The 20,385-nt window shown below is 43.5% G+C and overlaps 1 protein-coding gene across 2 annotated transcripts in view; it reads right to left on the bottom strand.

Annotated features, from left to right (window-relative positions):
* PI4KA (phosphatidylinositol 4-kinase alpha) overlaps nt 1-20,385 on the bottom strand; it is a 141,291-nt gene that overhangs the window by 28,311 nt on the left and 92,595 nt on the right. For both annotated transcript variants that reach the window (XM_083149000.1, XM_083149011.1), the window contains 5 exons: nt 13,736-13,863; nt 13,145-13,303; nt 11,840-11,991; nt 1,149-1,256; nt 854-981 (listed from right to left, as the gene is read on the bottom strand). In XM_083149000.1, the coding sequence (XP_083005126.1) occupies nt 854-981; nt 1,149-1,256; nt 11,840-11,991; nt 13,145-13,303; nt 13,736-13,863 (675 nt within the window). The remainder of the gene's footprint in view (nt 1-853; nt 982-1,148; nt 1,257-11,839; nt 11,992-13,144; nt 13,304-13,735; nt 13,864-20,385) is intronic.

Below are 20,385 nucleotides of genomic sequence, written 5' to 3'. Positions count from 1 at the left end.
CATCTGTCCCTGCTACAGCGGGGTCCGTGGTTAAATGGTGCCAAAGTGTAAAATTAATAAAATAAAAAACACCTAACTATCTCTAAATCTTCTGGCTGCCCTGCAGCCCTTTCAGCATAGCACCCACTCCGGTGGGCACCTAAAACGCACTGAGGATTCTGGGATGCAGAGGGAGGAGCCTACCTCTCAAAGCTTTTAGCATAGGTGCCTGGCTGCTCCGGACCCTCCTACATCCCAATGTGAGCTGTGTCACCAGGACCATTGAAAGAGAAATATGCATGTGAAGACATCTGTATTGAATATTAATCAAGTAATCAAAAGCTTCAAAACTGCATCCACCTTGGCTCTAGTAATCGTTAGTTCTTTTTCCAGGAAACTTTAAAATATCGGATTCAGTACTGAATCCCGGCGGTCGGGATCCTGGCGTTCAGAATCCCGACGCCGGAATCCCGACAGCCGAAATCCCGACAAGGGGGGGACGTGGATCGCCCCCCCCCCCCCTTGCGGGCTCGCTGCGCTCGCCACGCAGCGGGCCCGGTGCCTCGCTACGCTCGGCACACTAATTTATTCTCCCTCCAGGGGTGTCGTGGACTTTATGTGCTGTGCGATGGGATATGCACGGGAGCGCTCATCTCATCGCACTGCCCTGTCACACAGTGTATGGACACCTTGACCTCTACACGACTTTATATCGGAGCCTGAACACTGCTGTTCGATTTTTGCACTTGTGGTAGACAGAGCTAAGTTTTGAGAAGATACAAGTGAAGCTACATAAAAATGAAATGCAGATCTTAGGAAGAATAGAGGACTAAATCATTCTGTACATATTAAAGTGTGTAATGGAGAATCTTACCTGGGGGAACAAGCTGGTTAGCTGTAAGATACTTCTTGTCAGAGAACATAGCAGTCCAAAACTTAATCATAATGCTGATATCCTCCCGAAGCTGCTTTTCTGTTTGCGTTGGGAATTTAGGAGGGGAACTATCCAGAGACAGAACACACTGCTCTTATATTTCTTTACATAAACCAAAAACGACATATGTTATGTTGCACAAAGTTCTCAAGATTCCATCACAGACGGCATGGCTTAACACATTGTTAAAACAAAAAAATTCTAAAAAAGAACACGCTAGTAATTTATTCTCTACCTGAAGTAGTCAAACGCTGTTGAGTATATTTTTTCTCTAAGAACATTCCGGATGGTGGCATTTGGAACCACGTCTGCATGTAGCAATGACAACCCAAGTGTCAGCAGCCTGTGGAGAAGCGAAATTCCATAAGCACACATGTTGAAACATGCAACACATAACAATTAGGTCAGGCATTCCCAATCGTGCTCTTCAAGTCCAGGTTTTTAGTGCTATCCATGCTTGAGCAGAGATGACTTAATTAGTACCTCAGTTATTCTGATTTGACCATCTGTGCTGTAGTCTAGAGACCACTACAACCTGTACCTTGTTGGGAATGCCTGAATTAGATTATATTTACAGGGCACAAATTTCAGAGCACCTGATCTATATTATCTTATATTTATTTTTTACTTTATAAAACATTGAGGAGGTCATGTGGAGTTGAACGCAATTTACACTTACACCTGCATCCGAAAAAAAAACCTTGCAATTTGCAACCCTCTTTGCGAAGAACATATGTTACGTTATCATCATAACTTGCACTATGCGCTTGTGTCTCACTCTTCATAGGCCCATATTGTTTTTTGGGTCTCCTTATGTAGCTTCTCCTTTCCCCACTCCACTTCTTCAGTTAGTAGTACCAAGTGGTGGTAAGCGAAAGATGTGGCTATTACTTAGTAAAGCGCTCTATGTCCAGCTAAGCACGACTCACTGCATGGGTATGCTTCTCATCAGATGCTTTTTTCCATGAATGAAGATGGAATGCTAAAAATATAGTAGTAATCTGGTCACCACCAAAATCACTCAGATCTCTGCTGGACATGGCATGACATGACATGACCATAAGGGCAGAACGTAAAGAGGATGAACAAAAAGTAGACATCATCCCTATCAATCAGGCTACATGAGAGTATTTGTTTTGTTTTGGTCTTGTGTGGTCCATGATCTTTTTTCTTTGCACGTACAAAATTAAAAGGGAGACAATTTTTTACTTCACTTAATTTCTACGTGTTGAGAAAGTGTTCGAATCCCGCTCTATGTTGCCACTTGCATATTTGTGTGGCAGGACAGGGGTACTGATACTAGACAAGAGGAAGAGAGAGGACCAGCAAAGACATACGGTCTGCAATCATCATAGGCATCCTTTTAAGGACTGCATGTTAGAGGTGGAAGATGGGAGGAAAGTATAAGAAAGGAAAGAAAAGTCTGTACCATGGCAAAACCATTTTGCCCTGCACAGGGAGAGATGAAAAATGTGCAGAGTAAGAGAGACGTGAGAGGGGAGGGACTGCTTTATTTCTACGTGTATCCACGGAGGCTTCCACCTTCCCTTTTGCGGGCAGCAAATTAGGACACTGGGAGAGCTGATATATATATATATATATATATATATATATATACACACTTAACATCGGCACTCACCTTTCCTAGTTTTGGGGTGCCCTATGGCTTGTGACCACATTGTTTAAACAGACATTGGATGGGCTCTGCACACACTAAATTAACTGATAATAAATAGTGGAGATTTGGTTCATGAATTGATCAATGCATTTAAGCCTGCAGCCCCCGTCAAGGGACCCCACTGTTCTGCGGGTCCTACCACTATCGCTGAAAATGGCTGCAATACACATAGCTATCACATCAATGTTTGATACCAGGCATGCTATCAGGTCTGAAGCTCACAGCAGACTTTGCTTTTATAGGTGAGCAGCTACCAACACACCTGTCACTAATCATCTAGGGAAATGGCTAACACAAGCTATGGAATCTTAGTTAAAAACAGGGTGCATGAGAGAATGTGACCACAATAAGACTAATTTAAAAAAAAAAAATAATCTAATAAACAATATATACACTTAACGTAAATTAAACATATTAAATGAGCTCATGATGTATTTAATATGGTATGCCCCGTTCCCCTTTCGATGAGGGTACGAAGGATTGTGCTAGTAAACACATACGAGGGTAACCATGGTAACGTTTATGATGCTTGCGCCTAGGAACCTCTTTCTCTTCCCCGCGTTGTAGGCTGCGTGACGGGGACCAGTGAGTCGCGTCACTCCCGGGCGCGGATGCGCCGGCTGGCGTCTGACGTCACTCCTGGAAACCGGAAGACGCGCGCACGTGGAGGAATGGAGTAGGAGACGGGGCGCAGGTGAGTACAGGTGATTTGCCGGTCTTTTGCCCTATTTAAGCAGTGTCTATATTGCATCCGATGTCAGTCCTTTGTCCCTTTGAGGAAGGTGTGCAGGGCACCGAAACGGTCCGTCGGGACCTACTGACAGACTGCTACTAAGATCCGGTCACAGTAACGTATTCAATGTGTATGCCTGAGGGTGGGAAAACCTATTGGTCCCATGCCATTGTCACACTTGGAGCTGTGTTATAACTGTGTTAGTAGCTGGATTTACATTTCTGGAAGCTTGGATTATGATGCTACAATCCTGTACAAAGTTGCTTCACTAAAGAGATTTTTTTCATTTCATCTGGTGGTCCAGTGCTGGTTCTTCCTTGTGATGAGGATGGCAATTATATATTCTACATGACCGGGCACGGACATTTATTTATTTCATAGGTGTTGTGCGAGCTATCAATTTGCTATATATATATATATATATATATATATATATATATATATATATATATATATATATATATATATATATATATATATATATATATATATATATATATATATATATATATATATATATATATATATATATATTCCTCCTTGGGGTCAAGACCCCTGCAACTGGCACTCCAAACCAACCGATAAAAGAGACCTCACCATGGTCTTCAGTCAAGGTTTAGGGAAATTTATTATTATTCCCTTCGTCAGGACAAAGGATGCACAGAGGATTACGTACTGCAGGAGAGACCCCGGTCGGTGACATCACTACAATGGGACAGCTGGCGTGGACTCTCCAAGCAGCATGACCGGATGGGCGATCCCCAGGAGGCAGACCTCGTACTCACGGGGAAGGTATAAGGTGAGCTCCTGTATCATTGTACGTTTGTATCTTGATGATATTTCTGTTGGAAATGAAACTTTGATGTAACTGGGTGGTCTGCTTCCGTCATTTCTGAATCTCTGAGTGCTGCGCCGATGGTGTGTGTGTGTGTGTGTGTGTGTGTGTGTGTGTGTGTGTGTGTGTGTATATATATACCATTATGAGGTACACCATGTAATACCCCCATACTAAATATAGGCAATTTATGACCACCACTTATATATTTGAATTTTTTATCTCTATTTTTGTGCAGTTGAGGCCCCCCCTGTAGTGCTTAATCCCGCACTTGAAACGTTGTGTTTCTGTTAGCGCATAGCATTGAGTTAAATAACATCCATCTGATCTTTATAACTCCTCACTTGGTAGATTAAAACATTTTAGTATTTCTAAATAAAATATAAATGATTTCAACAGCATTCTCCGTTTGCTATTGTGCTAAGAAAGTACGCTGCCGCAAGTTCCGGGTCTGTGGAACGCGGAAATGGTAAAGGGCAGCGTCCAGCATATTGAGCTGGAACGCATGCCTAATCTGGATGTAGGTCACGTGGGATAGCGTAGTATCGCGTCGGCTGACACGCACGCACCCACAGGAAGCCAGCAGAGTAAGCTGCTTCCGGATCTATGACCCGCACGCCGCAATACAGGTGGTTCCAGATCGGACCCTGCACCATTATATGGCATAGGGTGAGTGTACATATACCTTTACAGTCACCACCTGTGTTATCACCTGTTTTGCTCTAATTATATTTTGCTGATTGGCTGTTACTCCATGAGAGGAGGGGCGTTATGGTACTTAACTGGTGAGTAGGGAGTCTGGTTTTAAACTGTCTCTGGGATACCTGTGGTTGCTGTGTCTTGACAAAGGGTCTGATGTGGACCCAAAATGTCGACTTACCTTTTAAGATGTATCATTAAAGTCTTGCTTTTTAACAAAGGACTCTGAAAAAAGTCTGGTGAGTGCGCTCCATATTGTTTATTGGATATCATTGGTCCTTATGGAAATCGTTTGGAACCTGAGTTTCTGGGCACCCCAGCAAATAACCACTGAATTTTGAGAGTGCTACTTTTCTACTACAATATATATATATATATATATAAACAACAGCTTGGAGGTGCGGCACTCCCTGCAAATTAACAGGACATGAAGCGGTTTAAAGGCAACGTTTCAATGTCTTTATTGCGACATTTTCATCAGGCTAACATCATACATAACAGGAACATACCTTTATTCACCTCTGTGCAGTTAGGACAGCATGACTCCCCGCCTCCCACTCAGTGGGCGCTTAGGGATGACATCATCCTGCTGGTGTATCGTGCTACCATCACCATGGGAACACTAGACAACAAAACAAATACAAACAGAACAATGATATGCAGGCTCATGCTGGGTACTTGCACTAATCGCTATTATAAACCATGTCACATGTGCATCGTTTCACATAATAAGCAAATAAGACAGACAATTACTCTGACCTTATGTAAGTAATAAAGTGCATGAGCGATAGCAAAATTGGACCAGCAGCAGTATTGGATAATGTAGCGCGAAGTATATTAACATTGCGCGCATGGGACAAATATACCTTAAAGTACAAAGAAAACTTTTTTTCATAATGCTAAAAGGATAATTATTATAGCTTCCTGGCAAGGCAGCTGATACCCAGGTGCTCATTTAACCCCTTAGGGGCAAGGGTGTCAAGGCGGTGGATCCACCTGGTTTCACATTTCAATAATAGCAAACCACGGTTTCCACCTCTCAAGTTCAGGGGAACATGATCTATCATTCGGTACCTTAGGGAAGGCAACGAATGTTTGAACGCCACAAAATGTTTAGGGACCGGTTGGTCGCATTTACCTCCTGCGAGAGCTTGTCTAATAGTGGATCTATGGGTTGTTATACGCTCTTTAAAAGTTCTTTCCGTTTTGCCTATGTATGAGAGGCCGCAGGGGCAAATTAATTGATATACCACGAACCGTGACTCACAGCTCAGGGTATGGCGAATCGTAAATTTAGTGCCCTGTTGTGGGTGATAAAACACGTTGCCGGGTATCATGCATGTACAAACTGTACATGTACAGCGGATACATCCCCTAGGAGCTGGTTTAGGGGGTTGGTTAAATTTTGTGATGTCGGTTTTTACCAACATGTCACGGAGATTAGGGGCACGTTGGTAACATGCCAACAATCGGGTATTAGGAATGTTGATGTCTTTATCACTCTGTACAATGGGCCAAAGTTTTTTTGAAGTTTTATTCACAATGTGGCTGGCAGAGGAATATGTGGTCACCCACGGAATGATCTGAGGTGCTTCTTTAAGGGGTTTAGGGGCAAGTAATTGTTCCCTAGTAATTTTAGAAGCCCTTTGGCGCGCTGCCAAAAGGTCTTGCCATTTATATCCCCTCACAAAAAATCGTTGTAACAAGGCATCAATCTGTGACTCAGCTTCGACCGGGTCAGATACTATCCGCTTGATACGGATGATCTGGGAGTATGGCAATCCTCTGATGAGACTAGAGGGATGTGCACTGTTGCCATGTAACAAATTGTTACGGTCAGTCTCTTTTTGAAAAAGCCCTGTTTCAATATGACCGTTATTTAATTTCAAAACAACATCAAGAAAATTAATGCTATGTTGGTCACATGTGATGGTTAATTTGACAGGACTGTCACTAGAATTATGCAAATTGACATGCTGTGTGAAGTCATCAATAGGGCCGGACCATACAATCAGCAAATCATCAATGAAGCGCCGATATAGCAAAATTCTGGCATTCAATTGCGGAACATCAAAAAATAACTCCTGTTCGATTAAAAACATATAAATGTTAGCATATGCTGGAGCAGCATTGGAACCCATCGAACAGCCGTTCGTTTGAAGCCAGAATTTGCCATCGTGCACAAAGTAATTTTTAGTCAGAATAAACTGCAACAAAGAAATCAGAAAGTCAATCGGGGGGCCAATATAATCACTCTGGGCAGCCAAAAACTTCTCAACAGCCAGTAAACCTGCTTGATGTGGTATGACAGTATACAAGCTTTTTACATCAAGCGTTATTAACCATATTTCACCCTCCAGGACAGGTAAGTCACGTACTGTTTGTAACAATGTGGAAGTGTCCAGAAGATAACGGGGGTGACGGATGATATACGGTTGTAGAATTGCATCAATAAATACTGATGCAAGTTGGGATAAGGAGTGGCGGGCTGCAATGATTGGACGGCCAGGAGGGTCAACCAGGGATTTGTGGATTTTTGGAATGCTGTAAATAACAGGAACCATGGGGAACTTGGGGATCAGGGCATCACAAAGGGATTGATCAATTTGTTTGGCCAGTACCGCAGATAATAACAAGCTTTGTAATTGCTTCTGGTACACAGAAGTGGGATCTCTCGGCAACAGTTGGTACGTTAGCTGGTCTGACAGTTGTAAATCCAGTTCGGCCTTGTATTTGACAAAGTCCATCACGACAAGGGCACCCCCTTTGTCTGCTGGTCGGAAAATTAAATCTTGGTTATCAGCCAACTTTCTCAGGGTTAGGCGTTCAGCTCCTGAAAGGTTGGAGTGCTGAATAGGCTTAGTTGAGAGTTCTTTATCAACTTGAGAGCCAAGAAGACGCATAAAAGTCTTTATAGAAGGGTTTGATGATAGGGGATCGAAGTTAGAGCGGGGCAAGAGTTGACGTAGTTGAGGAGGAATCGTGTCGACAGCCGTGTCGGCACTGGTAGGAATCTTTGAGAAGTATTCCTTGAGTTTCAATTTCTAACTTCGATCCCCTATCATCAAACCCTTCTATAAAGACTTTTATGCGTCTTCTTGGCTCTCAAGTTGATAAAGAACTCTCAACTAAGCCTATTCAGCACTCCAACCTTTCAGGAGCTGAACGCCTAACCCTGAGAAAGTTGGCTGATAACCAAGATTTAATTTTCCGACCAGCAGACAAAGGGGGTGCCCTTGTCGTGATGGACTTTGTCAAATACAAGGCCGAACTGGATTTACAACTGTCAGACCAGCTAACGTACCAACTGTTGCCGAGAGATCCCACTTCTGTGTACCAGAAGCAATTACAAAGCTTGTTATTATCTGCGGTACTGGCCAAACAAATTGATCAATCCCTTTGTGATGCCCTGATCCCCAAGTTCCCCATGGTTCCTGTTATTTACAGCATTCCAAAAATCCACAAATCCCTGGTTGACCCTCCTGGCCGTCCAATCATTGCAGCCCGCCACTCCTTATCCCAACTTGCATCAGTATTTATTGATGCAATTCTACAACCGTATATCATCCGTCACCCCCGTTATCTTCTGGACACTTCCACATTGTTACAAACAGTACGTGACTTACCTGTCCTGGAGGGTGAAATATGGTTAATAACGCTTGATGTAAAAAGCTTGTATACTGTCATACCACATCAAGCAGGTTTACTGGCTGTTGAGAAGTTTTTGGCTGCCCAGAGTGATTATATTGGCCCCCCGATTGACTTTCTGATTTCTTTGTTGCAGTTTATTCTGACTAAAAATTACTTTGTGCACGATGGCAAATTCTGGCTTCAAACGAACGGCTGTTCGATGGGTTCCAATGCTGCTCCAGCATATGCTAACATTTATATGTTTTTAATCGAACAGGAGTTATTTTTTGATGTTCCGCAATTGAATGCCAGAATTTTGCTATATCGGCGCTTCATTGATGATTTGCTGATTGTATGGTCCGGCCCTATTGATGACTTCACACAGCATGTCAATTTGCATAATTCTAGTGACAGTCCTGTCAAATTAACCATCACATGTGACCAACATAGCATTAATTTTCTTGATGTTGTTTTGAAATTAAATAACGGTCATATTGAAACAGGGCTTTTTCAAAAAGAGACTGACCGTAACAATTTGTTACATGGCAACAGTGCACATCCCTCTAGTCTCATCAGAGGATTGCCATACTCCCAGATCATCCGTATCAAGCGGATAGTATCTGACCCGGTCGAAGCTGAGTCACAGATTGATGCCTTGTTACAACGATTTTTTGTGAGGGGATATAAATGGCAAGACCTTTTGGCAGCGCGCCAAAGGGCTTCTAAAATTACTAGGGAACAATTACTTGCCCCTAAACCCCTTAAAGAAGCACCTCAGATCATTCCGTGGGTGACCACATATTCCTCTGCCAGCCACATTGTGAATAAAACTTCAAAAAAACTTTGGCCCATTGTACAGAGTGATAAAGACATCAACATTCCTAATACCCGATTGTTGGCATGTTACCAACGTGCCCCTAATCTCCGTGACATGTTGGTAAAAACCGACATCACAAAATTTAACCAACCCCCTAAACCAGCTCCTAGGGGATGTATCCGCTGTACATGTACAGTTTGTACATGCATGATACCCGGCAACGTGTTTTATCACCCACAACAGGGCACTAAATTTACGATTCGCCATACCCTGAGCTGTGAGTCACGGTTCGTGGTATATCAATTAATTTGCCCCTGCGGCCTCTCATACATAGGCAAAACGGAAAGAACTTTTAAAGAGCGTATAACAACCCATAGATCCACTATTAGACAAGCTCTCGCAGGAGGTAAATGCGACCAACCGGTCCCTAAACATTTTGTGGCGTTCAAACATTCGTTGCCTTCCCTAAGGTACCGAATGATAGATCATGTTCCCCTGAACTTGAGAGGTGGAAACCGTGGTTTGCTATTATTGAAATGTGAAACCAGGTGGATCCACCGCCTTGACACCCTTGCCCCTAAGGGGTTAAATGAGCACCTGGGTATCAGCTGCCTTGCCAGGAAGCTATAATAATTATCCTTTTAGCATTATGAAAAAAAGTTTTCTTTGTACTTTAAGGTATATTTGTCCCATGCGCGCAATGTTAATATACTTCGCGCTACATTATCCAATACTGCTGCTGGTCCAATTTTGCTATCGCTCATGCACTTTATTACTTACATAAGGTCAGAGTAATTGTCTGTCTTATTTGCTTATTATGTGAAACGATGCACATGTGACATGGTTTATAATAGCGATTAGTGCAAGTACCCAGCATGAGCCTGCATATCATTGTTCTGTTTGTATTTGTTTTGTTGTCTAGTGTTCCCATGGTGATGGTAGCACGATACACCAGCAGGATGATGTCATCCCTAAGCGCCCACTGAGTGGGAGGCGGGGAGTCATGCTGTCCTAACTGCACAGAGGTGAATAAAGGTATGTTCCTGTTATGTATGATGTTAGCCTGATGAAAATGTCGCAATAAAGACATTGAAACGTTGCCTTTAAACCGCTTCATGTCCTGTTAATTTGCAGGGAGTGCCGCACCTCCAAGCTGTTGTTTATTCCATGATTCCAGTGGGGGCACCCAGCAAAGCAGAATCCTAGCGTCTGAGCCAGTGAGTGTTCCGGTCTGCTGCTCTTTCTATATATATATATATATATATATATATATATATATATATATATATATATATATATATATATATATATATATTCTGCACCCCCCTCGGTACTGCAACATGGTTTTACAAAACCCATAGTTATTTTAGCTTTCTTCCACCTCAAAATCAGGCCCAGGTAGGTCTTTGCCTTAAGGTGCCAAGATAACTACTGTCTCATAAACGCCTTCATTAATGTGCCTTGTTGGAAAGATCTGATCAGCGTAGCAAAAGAAGATCTAGAATACCAAGCAACACAGAAAGCAAGGTAGTCCAGTGGGGTGTAGTGGGATATATTAACATTAATAATGTATACAGTGATGAAATGCTGACATACTAGCATGTGGGCATATTGGGGCAGATGTATTAAGCCTTAACAAGAGATAAATGAAAGGATGATAAAGAGAGATAAACGTCCAGCCAATCACCTGCTAACTGCCATGTTACATGCGGTGTTTAAAAAAAGTCGGTAAGGAGCTGATTGGCTGGACGTTTATCTCTCCTTATCACGCTTGCATTTATCTCTTGTTAAGACTTAATACATCTGCCCCATTGTTCCTAGTGGCTCAGTGGTTATTTACAAGATCCTGACCGTTTCATTGGCTTCATAAAAGCTTCCGTGTCCCGGCGGCCATGTGACAGTCACATCCAGATCAGACCTCCGGAATTCTGGTAAGTGTTCTTCTCCCTAACCCTAATGCATGCCAATAACACTCCTTTTAGTGTCTAATCTTAACCCCCCCCCCCCCCTCCCGACACACACACACACACACACACACACACAGCCTAACCTTAATTTAAGAATTGTAGAGAATGTCAACATTTTTACAATGTCAACATAATTACCATGTAATCATTATGAACATTGTCAATCTCGACCTAAAGACTCCATTAGAACCAGTTTGAGCCAGGTAATAGCATCTATTTACTCATGGATTCCAAAAGAAAAACAAGCAGCACTGTAGCAAGGTATTCAATATGGGTTTCCGACTGTCTGGAATGTCCCGTCAGTTGGAATCCCGGGCTGTTTTTGTTTCATCCGACAGTAACTCGACAGGTGCTACCAGGAAATGTAACTGTATTCACTTCCATTGCTCTGTGCTACCTTCTTATGATACTAGGGGAAAAGGAGTTGTAGAGGGGTAGGAAGGTTATTGAAGAGAGAAGTCTGTTTTTTACTAGTGACCTGTAACCAATAAGGATGAACAACCATCTGTGTCCTACTGCTGAAGGAGAAAATATAGGTTTCTTACTAACATGACCTAAGAGACTTACTTAAATCGAGAGCCGATTGCCGCCACATGCCTGTTGAGGCTTCCTTTTGACCCTCCAATATTTAGAGAAAGGGAACGCTGCAGGAGGCTAGAGAATATCTCCACCTGATCCGAGCTGCAGTATTTGGCTATTTCAAACCTCTGCATCAGGAACTGGAAGAAGAACACAAAACGTGTGAGACCCAAACCCACATATACACTGAGCAAAGGAGAGAACAAAAAAAGAAGACTAGAATTAGTGACATGGAGTCCCCACTGTATAGACAAGGGCAGGTGTATTTACTTGAATATACAGCGTTCCTCCAAAAACATTTTTCTACTTAACCACCTCCTAACATAGGGCAGTATTCAACGTGAAAAATTCTCCGTGCATGGCGAGAGATTTTTTCTCTCGCCATGCACTCCGCCCTGTTCCGGAGGGCTCGCTGCCACTCCTGCTCCCACTATTCAATGTGATTAAGACTCGCTGCCACTCGTGGCGAGTCTTAACCCCTGCAGCGGCAGGGAGCCGGGGGACGGTGGCAGCCAGGGAGATTAAAGTCTCCCTGGCTGCCACAGAATATATGTGGAGGGGAGGTGGGCTCCCCGGGACCCAGGCAGCACAAGCTGCCCCCCCCTATAGCCAGCGGGGGACCCAGTATTCACTGCACCCGATTGTGCATATGTAATGATCGGATGCAGTGAATATATGAATATCTAATGAGCGGCTCGAGAGCTCCGGCCCCCCTGCTGGCTGCTCTGTGTAAAAAATTTTTTTAAAAAAATTAAAAAAATATATATTTTTTAAATTAAATATATATTCATGTGCTTATTATAAGCACATGAATAAAAATAACATGCCCCTTCACAGAAAAAAAATCCTGATTGTTTGACACCAAAATTTAAAAAAAAAAACCTTTTAGTTTAAAAGTTCACATTCCAGTTCTCCATGAAACGATGGAGAATTGCTACAGGGAGAGACACGGCGAAAATCACTTAAAAAGACGGCGAAAATATCACATTGAATAGGGTGGTTCACTTTTGGAGAGCAAAATGCTCCTTCCAACGCGAAAACAGCACAAACTCGCCATAAAACAAGGCAAATTTTTCTCATTGAATACTGGCCATAGACTGCTCATTAGGTGTCATTTATGAGAACTGTTCTACAGGTAACAGGCTGTTGGGTGCACCTATACAATCTGATTCTAATACATTTTTCTGGTTTGGGAAATTAAATGCAAACGACTGATAAACTACTATACATTACACTACTCTGTCTACAGTTACCCATAATTATACCATTAGGTAGATTATACATGTTACTTACATCAATCCATATGGAGTGGGGTCTCACTTCTGGAGGACATGGACGAGGCTGGCTCTGCTCCGAGGCAGCTAGGGGGTCAGCTTCCTTCAGCTCAGGTGCAAAGAGCCCAATCTTCTGCTCTACCGTCATTTGCCAAGCTCCAGTCATCTCCCGCATGAACTATCACAATAAAGTATATGCAAGAAGAGTATAGTAAGGCAATGATTTCCCCAGTAACTGTGGTGCAGTCAATTATTAATACTAATAAACTATATACTTTATTTAACCCTTTGAGTGCCAAGTGAATTTGTTAAAATTGGTGTGAAAATTGGCAAGCAAACATTTTTATTCATAATGATGACCAGTTATCTTAACCTTATATATGAAAAATATATGTAGATATTTTTTTTACACAACACTTTTTATTTGAATTTATATAACAAATGTGAGCGACGCGGGCATTTTTAGCTGATATTTTGTATATCTCTCACAGAGATGTTGGCACTCAAATGGGTTAAAAAAAAAACACCCAAAACTTGAAATATTGTTGCTAAGTAGTATAAAAGCACACATTTTCTTTATTAGATTTGGTTGAACTTTTCTATATCATACCGGCACTTCAATCCCATTCTTAGCGGCCAAAAGCCATTCCCAGCAAGCGATGGCTGTCTCCATACCATGGCCAGTGAACATGCGCAGTGGTGCCCAACACAAATGGTGCAGCAGCTGAGCATCACACTCTGTAAAGACAAAGAAATGTTCTGAACAATAAAATATACCCAGAATTTGTTTTACCGTTTTTATATAATTAAGAATTGTAATAGATCTTTGTCGTAGGCCACAATTATGTTAGTCTAAATAGTAATCGCATCTAGAGTGTTTAAACAATAAAGAGTATATTGGAAATCCCAGTGAGGATTAGAGTGAATCTAGCAGTTATGTCTCCACTGTTCCTAGGAACTGTAGTGATGGATTCCAGACTGTTCTACATCCCTGGTGGGTCAGAGCCATTTAGTGAGAAACTTCAGCCCAGCTGGTAGCTTCTAATGATGACTTCAGGGAAAACAGCGGTCTTAGGTGTGCCAAGAGGCAAACTGCCACATAGGAACCCTGAGAGCATCAGCAGCGGCTGCATGGACTGCTTCCTGTAACGTAGTTCAGCTTGTAGCTTTAACATAAGCTCATATTCTCTGCAACTCCCATGAGGCCAGTACAACTTTAAAAGAAACCGGTGAAAAGTCAAGAAATGAATGGGGAAAAACCTTGAAGTATGAAACCCATTTCTTTCACACCACAAGATATATACCTTCCAGACTCTGTGGTAATTACAAAACAAAACTAGTTTCTGGCCCACAACATAGTACAAACCCGTGGCCCTTAATAGAACGGTCTTAATATCCAGGAAGTTAAACCTTGTTATGAGCAGATTGGGGAACACTGGAAGATGCCAACCAGGACTTACTGTCAGTTTTAGCAAGCACGTTGACATACTAGAACCTGCGTGGCAAGGATTTCCTGTTGAGTCTTAACCCGCTTGATTACACAAGGCTACATTGAGATTGAAGTTCTATGGATATGTCATGGAATCTACTGTGAATATCAATGGACCTCACACAAGAGAACCGCTTTTGGAAAACCCCACTTATGAACCAACATCTGAAAGATGTTTGGATGGAATGACCACTCCACTGGAAGAAAAGTGGTCCTGCTCAGGTAATCTACCTCCCAATTTTTCACTCCCAGTATGAACACTGAAGAGACAAATAACTCCACCCCGGAGAGAATGGTGGCAGCCTCTGCCATGTCTCCTGCACTCATCCTGAGAAACGATGCCAGACTGAATTCAGACTGGCCATCCGGCTTGGTAACCCTGGGCTTCAAAACAAAGTCCTCATAGGCGAAGACGTAAAGTCACCGTGCCCCAACCAAGGAAACTCAGGTCTGTGGTCACAATGACCCAAGGATCGTCCTTGGAACAGACAAGTGGAATCCAACCACTTGATAGTACCATTTTGAATAAGTTCTGGAACATCTTGACTTTGGAGTCTGGAAGAAAAAAACCATTGTAGCAAAGTGTTGAAGACAACCCCAGGAACAGAAGGCGCTGACAAGAAGTAGACAATTCTTGAAATTCAATAATCATCTTTGATCCTGAAGTACATGTACTGTTTGAACAAGATGTGTCTGCAGCTACAAAGTTGAATCGGACTTTACAAGTAGATCGTCTAAATACAAAAGGTATGTAATATCGTCCTGTTAAGGTAGACTCATCATGATCATGGTAATATGTGTGGTTCCATGGCTATAGATGAAAGCAGAGCCTGGAACATATGAGCTGACTGTGAACTGAAGAAGAGCGATGATCTATCCTTGTCCCTAACATGCAGTGAGGTAAACAAATTGTTGGCCTCCGTGCCTTAAATCACTGACCGGAGAGATTTAATGTAAAACAAAACAAAAATACACCACACTAGTGTTTAAAGTACGAAGATTCAAAACCGTCCAGAAGGAGCTGTTCTGTTTTCAAACAAGGAACAGGTTCCATTCTATTGCTGGAACCAGGCCAGTAACTCCTTCTGAAAAACAGAGAATTTATAGCTATCATCTTGTGATGGCTAAAACCACAGATAAAGAGGACCTCTGAGATGGATTATGTAACTCCTGGAAATGATGCCCAACACCCAAGCATCTCAAGATGACTCTACTCACCGTTCTCTCAACTGAAGTAAGCAGCTGCCAAACTAAATGGGGAATGAACCCACCAGGCATTAGCATCTCAAGGGTCCTGGTTCCCGAGCATTTAATGGCTCTGGAAAACCGTCCCTTTGGCAATGAACCACTGGAGGGGAAGAACCTGATTCTGGTGGATTGTCTTCTTGCTGAGAAAGATTTAAAAGCTTTGGCCCTAACTGCTTAGGGGCAGACAATGAAAGAAGAGTTCTTTTTTCATCAGTAGGCAGGGCAATAGTAGTATCCAACTAAGGCCCGAAAAGAGCTCCCTCACTAATCTAAAAAGATTCCAAAAAACATTTGGATTCTGTATCTCAGGCCCTCCAAGACATACAAGCTGCAGCAGAGACTCTGAATGGAAGTCCAACCTGCACAAACATATTCTGCTAAACAATGGATTTGTTATGAATATGGTCAACCCAAGCTCCATGGCACAGGCTACCCATGCGGAGGCCAGAAAAATTAGAATAACTGCCTCAGAGCCTACAAAGATAGACTTGAGGCCACATTCAAGCTTTTTGGCAAACAGATATTTAAAAGATGCCAATCCTTGTACCAGAAGCATAGTGTATGTGTCTAAGCCCACTGTCCACACGGTAGCTTCACATTACACTGTGTACAAGTAAAAAAACAATGCCTTAGTGCCAATCTGAGTGTTGTGGCTTTTGCTTGGTCTGCCTTCTCCCCACAAAACCTTTCTGCAAGCAGCACATGTGAGAAAGATGGAAAACAGTAATCAAGTCTAGCTGGTACGTGGTCTAGAAATAACACCACTATACAAACTCTTCCAGATAGAGTAAAAACAGGAACTGCAGGGGTGAGGTGCTGAAGTTGAGAAATAGCATTGGTCCATCCTGGCAGTCACACCTAGTTTGCACCACAGCAGGGAAGAGAGGTTCAGGCACGCACGCGCACACACACACACACACACACACACACACACACACACACAAAACTGTCCCTGGTCCTCTCTCCATTTTAGTACTCCCCCCCCCCCCCTCTACTTTGCAACCCTCTACTAGGGTGAGAGAGCACATGTTTCGGAGTCCAGGTAATCTAAGAGAAATCCTAAGTGCATACAAGATAATTAATTTACCTCCCCCCACACATACACACACACACACACACAGACACAAACAGACACACACTGCAGCAGTAGCGGGACAAACCTTACAGGCTGCCTACCGCCACTCCAGTCATATTGTACACTGATGGAAGAAGCAGTCAGCACGTCTACTAGAAAAAAAAATAATATATATATATATATATAGCTAACGACTCGAACAGAGGTGGCACTCGGCGGGCTTTGCAAAGAAATACTTTTTATTCACAGCAAACTGTGTATCTCCAACGTTTCGGAGCAAACGTGCTCCTTTTTCAAGGTGTACAAAAAATAAACAGTAAACTCATACCTTAAATACCTCACCCGAGTGTGTCTGGAAGTCTCGTCCCCGGGGCCGGAGTCAGCGTCTGACGTCATTTCCGGCAAGCGCGGCGTACATTCGCGCTTCCGTGTGTCTTGTTGCTAAGAGATCCAAGCGGTTAGGCTGGTGTATATCGTTGCCTAGGTTACCGCTGTCAGAGATGGCGCCGGTCCCGTGAACGGGAAAAACTGTGTAAACAAAGTGGGAAAGCACGTAAAGATACATGAAGTGACTGATAAAAGTATACATAAAGACGACTGCCCGACTGGGCAGATAATTAAAGTGCATGTGCCAGTGAAATAATAAGCATATAAAATGTTAAAAGAACTGCCGAATATCAATCCCGCTTTAGGAAACTCTGCTGCTTGTAAGCTGGCTGAAGTCCAAGTCTCATAGAGACTGATCGTCCCATGTGCCCGTGGCAGGGGCCCCATGGAGGGTGGGCACATGGGACGATCAGTCTCTATGAGACTTGGACTTCAGCCAGCTTACAAGCAGCAGAGTTTCCTAAAGCGGGATTGATATTCGGCAGTTCTTTTAACATTTTATATGCTTATTATTTCACTGGCACATGCACTTTAATTATCTGCCCAGTCGGGCAGTCGTCTTTATGTATACTTTTATCAGTCACTTCATGTATCTTTACGTGCTTTCCCACTTTGTTTACACAGTTTTTCCCGTTCACGGGACCGGCGCCATCTCTGACAGCGGTAACCTAGGCAACGATATACACCAGCCTAACCGCTTGGATCTCTTAGCAACAAGACACACGGAAGCGCGAATGTACGCCGCGCTTGCCGGAAATGACGTCAGACGCTGACTCCGGCCCCGGGGACGAGACTTCCAGACACACTCGGGTGAGGTATTTAAGGTATGAGTTTACTGTTTATTTTTTGTACACCTTGAAAAAGGAGCACGTTTGCTCCGAAACGTTGGAGATACACAGTTTGCTGTGAATAAAAAGTATTTCTTTGCAAAGCCCGCCGAGTGCCACCTCTGTTCGAGTCGTTAGCTACAGATCCCTTCAGGAAGGCACCAGCGGCAGTTGTTTGTATTTGATGAGAGTGCCGGGCTGACTCCGTACACTGCATATCTGGGACTCTAACCGGACCCACCTGAGCCAGGGCACCTTCACCAGCGTTGAGCTACCTTCTATACCTTCAAGGCAGTGCTTACACTTTCTCACGGGAACGCACCACCATCCACTGCACAGCACCGGACTCCGAAACAATCTGTTTGCTTGCACCATATCCAACTATGGATACCTCTAGAATCCCACCAAGCCAAGCGGGGTCTGAGGATCAACCAGGATGCAGCTCCATGCAATTGACGAGGGGCAGTGTGTTCGGATATACTGATGAAGAAGTGGAGAAAGTCCTGTTCAATGAGAATTTCTCACTGATGGATGGACACTTGAGTTCAGAGGATATTTACAAGCACCTCTACAGACTTAAGCGCAGAGAGACTGACTTCCTCCTGCATGGAGTCTCCTTATCTGAATATTATCGGGAGCGCCTAATACCCAGGGGCTTCAGGGTAAGGAACGTACCTACCATAGGACGTCACAGTCAGGACTTCTGCAGAAAGTGGACAAGTATCCTGAATAAATGCAGCTTAGACCTGCTAGTACTTGTCATAGAGGAGTCAGGCAAAGAGCTCACTAAAACCAGAGAGAACATCATGCAGTATGAGGCGGAACATCTAGGTACCCTCTCTGCAGACAATTCACAAGACTGGATGGCGAGGCTCAAACAACAATGCGATAGTTATCGCAACGATCTTATCAAGTTTAAGCGCAATAAGTTGCAGACAGTGAAGGAAGATTACGAGCGCAATCAGGTGTACCGTTGGTTGAATGGGGGAGGTGAAAGATCCCGTCCACCGCAAGCCAGATCAGGACAGGGATGGCGGAGGCGCAGAGAAGCCCGCACCGGGCCCCAGGCATCTTCCAACAGTGACACGGATCCAGCACATATGGATTCCGAGGGAGCAGCCATAGTTAATGACACCCCTTTAGGGTCCAACTCCCGCTCCAGAAAAGCAAAAAACGCAGGTCGGCCACCCGTCGGGGAGGCCAGAACCAGAGGGTTCACAAAAAGGAACCCCCCTCAGGATCCCTAGTGTACAACCTATCCCAGCGCTACCTCACCGACTCTGAAACCGGTGTGCTTGAAAAAGGACTTTCTTTCATCCCTACAACAGATTTTAACGAACTCAACTGGAAAATTGAACTCCACCGCTTCTCCAGGAAACTACGCCTAGGGGAATTTTTTCAAAACAAACCCGATCTCCGACCCCCCGTTGAACACCAGAGCTTTATCAATAAACGATCAGTATCACAATTTGACCCCCCATCTCAAAACGCATCCATCAAGTCTTTTACTCGACTGGTGAATGAATCAGTCGATAAATATACTAAAGCAGCAACTTCAAAACATTATAACCTCACCAAAACGGAGTGGTCAGCCCTCAAGAAACTAAGCGGGTACCAGGACATAGTCATACGCCCCGCCGACAAGGGCGGGGGCATCGTGGTCCTGGACCTCGATTACTACAGATCTGAGATCCTACAACAGTTGGGGGACACCAGCACATATGTGAAACTTGATAACAATCCGACAGCAGCGTATAAACTTGAGCTGGATAGGATCCTAGAAGCAGCGGTCAATGAAGGGAACATCTCTGAACAACTCAGGAAGGCACTTACACAGCAACACCCGAGGGTACCGTTGTTCTTCACGGTACCCAAAATACATAAAAATTTGACAACACCACCGGGTAGACCGATAATTTCGGCCCAAGATGGCATTTATCAACCAGTCTCCCAGTTTCTGGACTCTATCCTGCAGCCCCTGATCCTCAAGCAGGAGGGCTTTATCAAAGATACCACCAGTTTTCTGTTGAAACTCAGTGAGATAGAGACAGTACCCAAAGGCACGATCCTGTGTGTCATTGACATCTGTAGTCTCTACACCAGTATCCCCCAGGATAGGGGACTGGAGGTGACACGGGACTTTCTTGTCAAAGAAAATTATGACGGGTTAAACATCGATTTGTTCATACTATTGCTGTCCCTCACTCTGAAGAGGAATTACTTCCTATTTGACA

Source organism: Crinia signifera, chromosome 1, assembly GCF_055691185.1.
Source record: "Crinia signifera chromosome 1, ASM5569118v1, whole genome shotgun sequence".
Classification (NCBI taxonomy): Eukaryota; Metazoa; Chordata; class Amphibia; order Anura; family Myobatrachidae; genus Crinia; species Crinia signifera.
The sequence above is the reverse complement of the archived record's forward strand: the minus strand, read 5'-3'. Positions and strand labels throughout refer to the sequence as shown.